This window comes from Rhagoletis pomonella, unplaced genomic scaffold (genome assembly GCF_013731165.1).
Source record: "Rhagoletis pomonella isolate Grant_MI unplaced genomic scaffold, Rhpom_1.0 Rhpom_scaffold_00007, whole genome shotgun sequence".
Classification (NCBI taxonomy): Eukaryota; Metazoa; Arthropoda; class Insecta; order Diptera; family Tephritidae; genus Rhagoletis; species Rhagoletis pomonella.
The window spans coordinates 21,501,787-21,511,634 of NW_023458561.1; the positions used below are offsets into that span (position 1 = coordinate 21,501,787).

The 9,848-nt window shown below is 34.6% G+C and overlaps 1 protein-coding gene across 3 annotated transcripts in view; it reads right to left on the reverse strand.

The window, feature by feature from the left end:
• Positions 1–7,895: 7,895 nt before the first annotated feature.
• LOC118742444 (lipopolysaccharide-induced tumor necrosis factor-alpha factor homolog) overlaps positions 7,896–9,848 on the reverse strand; it is a 29,865-nt gene continuing 27,912 nt past the window's right edge. For all 3 annotated transcript variants that reach the window (XM_036474519.1, XM_036474520.1, XM_036474521.1), the window contains exon 2: positions 7,896–8,464. In XM_036474519.1, the coding sequence (XP_036330412.1) occupies positions 8,362–8,464 (103 nt within the window). In that variant the 3' untranslated portion in view covers positions 7,896–8,361. The remainder of the gene's footprint in view (positions 8,465–9,848) is intronic.

Consider the following 9,848-nt stretch of genomic DNA (forward strand, 5'->3'; position numbering starts at 1 on the left):
CTAATTGTATTCGTTTTAATTGGAAATATTATTGCCTATTTCTATAGATTTTTCAAAGGTCATTTAGAGAAATGCAAACTCAAATTGAACAGGTTGCAACAGCAACTATACAACAAGTAATTTTTAAGCAAAAAACAAAACCGGCTTCAATTCTCATATAAAAAATATCTCATAAAAAAATATATATATATATATATTTCATGATTCAATGACCGGATCAAAACCAGATTAGTATGGGACCAGCTCTGAGACACTACCTTTCCGATGCAAAAAGAATTATCGAAAGCGGTTGACGTGGTCCAAAGTTATGCGGTTAAAAATAGGGAAATTTTTAGCTGATCATAAAAACTCTACTCTTCTACACAAAAATATCTTTCTAACGGTGTTCTTGGTTTTAAAATCGATCCGGGGCAATCGTCAAACAAAGGCGGAAAAATGTATGTTAGCGTATTAATATATAGATTTGTGCCAGTTACTAAGTATAAGATAGTCCATAAATTTCACAAAAGAGGAAATAAATTTACTTTCTTCAAAAACATTTTAAAAGTTTTCTCACTTATGGCGGTCAAAATATGAGTTTCTACTAAAATTATTCACCAACAAATTTGTGAAGTAGGCAAGCACTGAGACGGTACCGAAAACAAATGTCTTTCTGTGCCACCCCATACGGGGTATTCTTTTTTGCGGATACGAGATATTGCGCTCCAAGGGAAATTTTTAATCTAGGTATGTCTGTAGGTATGCTGCTTTAAAAATATAAAATTCTTACCAAAATGTCTCAATTAATATTTTTTAAAAACCAAAATTCCAGCAACTATGTTCACCTAATGAAATTTGCGACTCAAATACGTCGTCCGCTTTGAATGCCTCGAAACGCTTTAGTTGGTGTCGTAGAATAGATATTTGGTGCCAGCAAATAGTGCATCAGCGGTTGTAACAGCGAAGTACTGTACCCATAAGTACATATGTACGCCCTTCAATTAATGTGCTTATTAAAAAAAAAAGTTATAACAACTAAATGCAAAATTGCACGCAAGGTTGTGCATGTGTTGTACATTAAAGTTATACTATATTTTAAAATTTATCCTTTTATCTTTGAATGTCATCTCAGGGAATACATATCTACAGTTTCGCTGCATAAAGCAAATTGATTAGTCTAATTCATATGTGGTTTGAGACAGGATATTTGGAAATTAATCATAAAAAGGTAATACATAAGCAATTGTTATTTTTTATTTTATTTTTATTTTTTTTATTCGAAAATACGCATATCCGATTAATGTCCATTAATTTTGTTATCAGTAAATATGGTCCAATTGTTTTCCAAAATATTCTGCAGCGTGGTTTATAAACATTTGCATACGCTTAAACCAATTGGTGAAGCATTTTCCTTACAATCAATTGGGAACCTAAAACACATGGTCAACACGATGAAAATCGTTGGCCGCGCAGTTTATCTTTTATGGACGGGAACAAAAGAAAACATTAGGAGCAAAATCAGGACTGAACAGCACAAAATCCGGTGGAAAAAATTAAAATTTTTGAACATTAGAGCACAAGAGACGACCTTAAAGCTAGTGTGGGACTTCCTTCAGTTTTTAACCTTCCGTAAGCTTGATGTTGGGTCCAGAAGACCCCAAAATGGGACGTTACATTTTTCGGCCTATTAAAGAAAGGATTCTTACTTTATTAGTAAATGTATGCAGTAAATGCATAAACGTATAATTTAAATAAAACAATAATTGCTTTACTTCAAACATATATTGATACGACTATATATTTAATAAAAAATAAACACAACATTACTGAACGAGTACGGAAGGTGAAAGACAGGTTGAAGTCCTTTATCCCGTATACATCAACAAGTAGAGCCGATGCACTCCTGCGCCTTAGTTGGCACGAAATAATAATTGTTACAGGTTTTTTTACATTCAGCTTAGTTCTGTGATTTTAGCTCTATGTTTTTAATAGTTCCCTGAAGTTCTTCCCCATTATAATAGCATTAGTATTTTTAATACAAAAATAAGCTATTAATAACAAAATAAAATATTGTTATGTATGTCTGTAATATTAGCTGTCGCGAATCGTTGTATTACAGCCGTTGTCTTAGGGCCGTTTTCTTAAGTAACCTTTAACTTTAAAGCTCACTTTATATTAAAAGGTTGGATTAAGAATAAAGCTATGTATGTCTAAAGCTAAGCATTTCTATTATCGGGTTTTGATGTATGCATGTTTATTGGTTGTAAACCAATTTAAAGCCGATAACTTTACTTTACTTTAGACACAATTATACATTTTAATGCAACCTTTATATATAAAATGAGGTTACTTGAGAAGACGGCTCTTAGCATATTAAGGATAAGATCATATTGATAATACAACTATTTACATCCAGTTCGATTGAGGTATATTTACTCTGGGCATCGGAGAGGCACAGTGGCTTAAGTGCAAGATTTGAACCAACATACCCGCCAAAAAATTTGCTCCTTATGAGCCTTATTTGATATGACCCCAAGTCTTACAGTTTAATCCATGAGCCTGTAAGTAATACCATATAAGGCATAAGGCCTCGTGATAAGACAGTGGGCCTCATGCAGAGATGCCAACCGGGGGAGAATTTCCCGACTTTGGTGGAATTTGTCGAGGGAATCGGGGAATGGCTTTTAATTTTGGGGGGAAATCAAAATACAACCGATTCTTCATTAGAACACTCCTATTGAGAATAAAACTACAACTTGTGTTAACAATCTCCCATACGGTGTTACGGATTTGAAACATAACGTAATTGCCTCATGCAACCGTGTGATATTAAAGAATTTGCCACCGTGCATAGCCGCATTTTTTACTTGACTTTTGTATTCGATACGTCATTTGTCATTTCGTTTGCGCCAAGCCAACTGGCAAAGTTTTGAGCAGTCTAATAAGATTAAGTATCTATCACTATATAAGTAGATAATTTTTCCAAAACTAATTTAAAAAGACTGCAATCAGCAACAAAACAACTATTGAAAAATAAAACCTCTCTTGATTTTTGCGGCTTTTAAATAATTACAAAAAATTTCATAAAGAAATATACGATTTTAAGCACCGTTGTCGCTTTGATAATTTTTAACCAAAATTGGTAATTTTTTTTTCATTTATTTGGTAATTTATTAACCGACTTCCAAAAAAGGAGGAGGTCAACAGTTCTTCGGAATATTTTATTTATTTTTTTATGCATGTTACAGCATAACTTTGGACCACGTCAACCGATTTCTATAATTATTTTTGCATCGGAAAGGTAGTGTCTTAGAGGTAGTCCCATATTAATCTGCTTTAGATGCGATCAGTGGATCATGAAATATATATATATTTTTTTTTAAGTCGTTTTGTTTGCTAAAAATTACTCGTTTTTCAATTTGGTAACTTTTTCGATTCGGTCCTACATGTCACATAGGTCAATACAGGAACTGATTCCATATTAGAAAGTGTCCCGTAAGCGTTTCCTTTCATATAAATAACGAATAATCCTGAAAGTTTCGCAAGGCGAAAAGTTGGTCCAGCGTTCCTTGGTTCTAGAATGGTGTGATCCCTAACAAAACTGCTTGAAAGTGGCTATTGCTATATCTACCGAGCCCTATCCTTGAAGTTTTGGGTGGTCCTACCTTTCCTTGTCAGTTCATCAGCTTTGCATTTGCCATCAATATACCCGTGTACTCCGGCAACCATATGAATATACTTCTATTTATGAAAAATGTAAAAATCATCGATGTTTTTGCAAAACCGCCCATCGGCCCGTTTGAAAAACTTCCAATACGTCGTTCTGGCAAAAATGGGATTTGGTAACGCTGAATTTCAGGCAACGAGATTTATGCATATAAATTTTAAAATCGTTATTAAAACAACAGATTTGTAAAATAATAGCTAGAGAAAATATCGCCTATCAAGGCAATGCCTTCAAAGAAAAACCGTTTTTTCGCTTTCCTGTTAAATTTGAGTGCCATAAGATAGGCGGTTTTGCAATTTTGGTCGATTGGCGGTTTTGCAAAAACATCGACGATATGTTTTCGCCTAAAAAGCTATGGTAATCAGTAGGGCACTTCACGTGAGTCGAAACCTTTCAGGGCTGCCTTGAACCGTTGAATTTTTGAGATATTTTCCGCCATTTGTTGACATATGTATGTACATGTATGTTGGTCATAACTGGACAAACGTTGATTTTAAAGTGCTCCAAATTTTAAGGTTTAAGTATTCGCATAAATACGGCAATCCGAGTAGCCTCATAAAAAGTCCAATGAGGCCAAGTCGGATGATCGCAGTGGCCAAATGAAATCCCCTCTACTGAAAATTATGTGCCTGATAATCCTCTGTTGCAATGAACGGTATCCATGACAATGCGAATGATCATATGTCTTCAGTTGTTTTGTGACCTGAGCTTTGTATGAATGGAGGTGTATGTATATCCAAATGCAAAACATACTATTTTCAGCCATAAGACAGTACCACGCTCATATAACGACACACAATTGACAAATTTGTTTCTTCGGCCACACTTAGGTTTGAAATCATAACCAAGCATTTCTGGTGTTGTAGCTTCCAGCGCTCACGCTGATATAAAAATTATAGCTTAATGGAGCGCTGATTGCCTGGGAAGCTTCGTGTCTTCAGATATACATATATGTACAAACATATGTATGTATATTTCAGCACATAAAATAATTTTGGTAATTTTTTGTTGAATTTGGTAACTCTTTCTGGGGATTTTGGTAAAAAATAAATAAATCTTGTGGCAACACTGATTCTAAGGAATAATCCATCTATGCTCGATATACATACATACATATAACCAAATAAAAACCAGGACGAAATATTTAAGGCAAGTTTTGGCTATTTTTCTTTATTTAATTTAATGTTTATTATTTTTTTATGAAAGTATAGCCGATTACTTAACAAACACGATATAAAGCTAAATTTCAGACTTTGCGCAAAAATTATGAAAATTCAGAAAAGTTTTATCAAAATTTCTTAGAGTTCAATTCGACATTTGTTTGTTTACATTTTCTTATTCACATTTAGCTTCTGTCCGAAGTAGCCGCGGTGTAGAATACCAACCGTTGCCAAAAAAATAGAAAAAGTGACTCAGTAGAACTTTTCATGCTGATTGCAACCATACCAAGTTTATTTGGCACAAATAAAAACCAAACCCAATAAAAGAGGTTAAAGTTAAACTTTTATATTTTTTTTATATTTATAATATCTCGGTAACTATTTGAACGATCGCAAAAGTATTGATACTAATTCAAAGATAATTTAAGTACCGTTTACGCGACGTAAATAGTATAAGCCTTTTTAAAACAAATTTTAAATAAAAGCCATTTCAAAAAAATATATATTTATATATATTTTAGTTATTAGGTATTTCTGGCCTAAAAAAATAAAAAAATGAGAAAGTAATGTAAACCAAGTGGAAACCCTTCAATTCGGTTTATTTAGATGGAATTAGTTTTTTCACAGGTTATGATGTCGAACAAATATTATTTAAAAAAAGGAAAAAATTTAACTTTAATTATTGATATTTTCTTTGTTTTTTACTTCCGCCAGATAATTTTGGTGGGATTGAAATCAGCACTAAGAGACCTATCGAGCCACATTTTTGGTTTTGGCATAGCTAGATTGTTGATATTCTAGACATATGTGCACGGAGCGACCTCGGACTATTTCTGATTAAATCCTGCAGTACGGGAACAGGCTAACTGTCGGAAAATTGGTTGCAGGTTTGGATTATCAAAGACACAAACCAATTTCAGTAAAAAAAGGTTGCATTTCCAGGAACTCCAAAAAAAGTGGTGTTTAAGGAGAGTTTAACGAAAACTTTTTGAATGGTAAACTCCCAGTTTATGCGTAGTGTTTAACGCTAAATACCAAAATGGCCGATAAACTCGAGTTTATGGCTCAACCTGAACACAATATTGGATAAGTTGAGCTGAGGTGGGATGAGTTTAGGCCAGATAAACTGAGTTGAGGTGAAATACTCTTAGTTGGGGTGAGATGAATTGAGTTGAGCTGAAATGAGGTGAGTTGGAATGAGGTGAGTTAGGGTGAAATGAGAGGAACTGATGTGAAGTTAGTTGAGGTGAGATGAGTGGAGTTGAGGTGTTTTGAACTCAGCTGTTGTGAGTTGAGATGAAATGCATAATTCAACAATATAACATAAAATAACTTAACATAAAACACCACAACATAACATAACAAAACAAAGCGTTGCAGTTTTACCTTTTTCTTTGCCTTTGAATCTACCTTTATCACTATATCACTTTCTCAGTCTATCGTTTTTTGAATTTACCTTCCTCTTTGTATATGTCTTTAGAATTTTTTACTTTAATTTTAATCTTTGCCTTTATCCTTTTCTTCTTATACATACTCAACTTTATTTTATTCCTTGAATCTTACAGCCCACATCATTTACAAAATTCATCGTACGACTACTGTCATAATTACTGCGTCTAAAACCCAGTATACGGGCATGTGCTGCATCGTACGATTTGAAATCGGTATTTAATTCTTGTTCACCACTTCTTCCAATATCGATAACGCGGGACTAAAATTATTCTTATTTGACGCTGTAACCGCTTAAGCAATTTTGGCGGAGCTCAACAAAGCACCCCAGTAGTTTCTTTTCTGTGCCAACTGACGTAATTTGAAAATGCCAAGTGAAGCCAATTCCTTCTCCACTTGTTCTTACCATCGCAGGGGGGCCTCCCTCTTCCTCTGCTACCACCAGAGGGTTCCGAGTTGAACAATTTCAGAGCTGAAGCGCCGTGTCCATTCAAACCACATAACGAAGACAGCGGAGCTGCTGTAGTTGAATTCGTTTGTGAAGCTCATACAGCTCATCGTTCCATCATCTGCGACACTCGCCGTCGCCAACGCGTAAAGGGCCGTAAATCTTCCACAAAATCTTTCTCTCCGATACTCCAAGAGCCGCCACAATGGATGTTGCCATTCTCCATGCTTCTGCGCCATATACCAGCACGGGCATGATGAGTGACTTATAGAGTGTGGTTTTCGTATGTCGAGAGAGGACATTCAGGAGTGCCTACTTCGTCCAAAGTAGCACTTGTTGTCAAGAGTGTTTCTGCGTTGGCTTTCCATGCTGACATTATTATCGGTATTAATTCTGGTTCTCAGGTAAGCTAAGTATGCTTAATACGCTGACTGTTTGTTTGATGACAGGAGATACTTCGTCTTGTCCTGGTTCGCTTTGCTTCCTTATCCAACTTGGAAAAGGCAGAACAGACTTCGCGGTTTTTGTACCGATGATGTCGATGTCATCGGCTTACGCAAGCAATTGCAATAAATTGTTCCTGAGGGGTTCAGCTCTGCAGCTCTTATATACATATTGTCCAGCTTCAGAGGAAAGATCACTTGAAAGGATCTCGCCCTGTCTGCGATCCCGGTTGGTGGTGAACGGCTCTACCATCAATCAGTCATTAAAATTACGTAAATTCTTAAAAAAGAACTGCGAGAAGATTTCAAAACCCCTTTCGACAACACGAAAATAAATGTGTAATATGGCTGTATAAATTGCCTTTGAGCAACACTACCAGCTCCATCAGGATTAGGATTTAGTGTCATTGTGTCATGTTGGAGATTGAATAATAAGAGCTGTAGAACAGAAATGCTCAGGAACAATTTTATGCAAGAGTGGAACAAGCGAAGAAGTACTTGGCTTCAAGTGCCCCTTTCCAACTGGCGTCAGTTAGCACAGAACTAGGTTTGTTATTTACTCTACTTGATGCGGCCAAAAACGCATACGAGGTCAAAACGCCAAACAAGAAGATTTTCTTTTATTTAATTTTATTTTATGAATGAAAAAAATGCAAAAGAAAAACAGTTATTATAAGGTTTTGGCTTCGTTTATCACAAGTATATCATATATTTATCGGTAAATGCTTTTTTATCGTTAACAAAGTAAACTTATTAATCTTTATAAAGTAAAAATTTTTCTTTACATTGTCTTATACAAATACTACAGCATATAAGCATAGAATACAAATCGTTTTTTTTTTATTACACATGAGTACTCTATGCATATGTAAAATTTGCTTTGAGTGCATGCGCTCGTGTGTAGGTTGTATAGTGTTTTATAGTCACTACATAAACAAATTTACATATTTATGCATATACATAAGTGGTTTTGTATTTTTTTCTAACCGGTGACCCGTCCTTGTAATCCAATCGATCAAGTTTCACACTTCACCTGGAAGCCGTTCGTTATTTCATCTAAAGTGTTCTGCTTTTCGTTTATAGCTTTGGCTATTAAGTATAAAATTGTTACGCGCGTGCGTTAGGATTTTTTACTTCCTTTTGATATAATTCATATTAATTTGAATAGGTGCCAATGAAAGCGTTGCAATTTGGACAATAATGATTTGCATTTTGGCAGGACTTCATGCAATAGGGTACACACACGCAAGGCCAACAACTGAAAGTGAGAAGAAAGAGAAAGAATGGTTAGTTTGCTATGTTTTTTTTACATAACTATGCACCAATTTTTATATTTTTAAATATATTTAATAATCTTTGTAAACAAAATATTGAAATGTGTTAATCATGCTTAATGCTTGGCGGTTCGAAAACGCAAACTCAGAAAACGGCTGCAAAAACGCCGCGAATAGGTCTTAAAACAGCTGGATAAAGCCAGCGGTGAACGTTTTTTTCTAACAGCTTTGGCCCCTCTACTGGCAACGGAAAATCGCCGAGCGCATTTCTGCCTTGAAGAAGCTTTTCATTAAAACCACTGGCCGTTCGAAGGTGGCGTAAAATGGTTGGTCCTTCCATTTGTGATATAATAACAGAATGCACACCAAAAATTGGAGGAGAAGCTCGGCCAAGCACTTAGCAAAAGTGTAAGCGCCAAATATTATTGTTATGAAACGTTTTGATGTTAAGTCGAATTGTTTTGCCTATAGCACTTTTGGATATGCATTGTTGTACAGAAGCTTTCCTGTGTTTGCAGCTAAGCATCGCATCCCACTACTTTGTTTAATTGTCGTTGAGTTGGCCATGGTATTTTTAAATATTTTTGCAAAGTGATAAGTTCCACTTGATATCTCACAAAGAGGCTTCTGTCTCAAATCGCATTTTTAGTCATGTATAAAAATAATACTTATAATATCGATTTATTAACAGTACATGATGGAATGTTTTTAATAAGAGGTAAAGAATGCATCCCGAAAGATAGAAAGATAAACAACTTTATGGTGGTATTGATTTTGTAAAAGTTTATAAAATGCACAAAATCAAACATTCCGTATCTTTATACTTTAAATATTTTCAAATAACTGAGAAAATTTCATGTTATAGTTACTCGCTGGATAAGTTTTTTAAACTTTTGTTTGAATCAAATATTTCGTGACGCTATTTTCTTAATTTCCATTAAAAAGTCATCTAACTTTTCCAAAGTTTTAGACCATGAAAATTGTATTGCATTATTTTCGTACGCCAACCACAGGCTTTTGAATCTAAAAAGTCATAACCCTAATGCATCGTTACATGATCTTCAAAGTTGTATGATTCATAACCATTTACTGGATGCTTATGTACATATTTATTAGAAGATAATGTTATAGAATTTATGTCGAATTGATAAGCTGAACAAATTGTATGACGTATGAGAAATTCCTTGAAAAAGGTATACATACAGTTTGTGAGTCACTTAGCTGATAATAGTTATCAATATCATTTACATTAGGAAGCCCCACAAAAAAAAGTTCTGTTTTACAATGGAAAACGTTCGGTTTATATACATACTTTGTGGCTTCTAGTGCACTGAATCGGGATCAAATTAGATAAATTTCTAAGCTGGA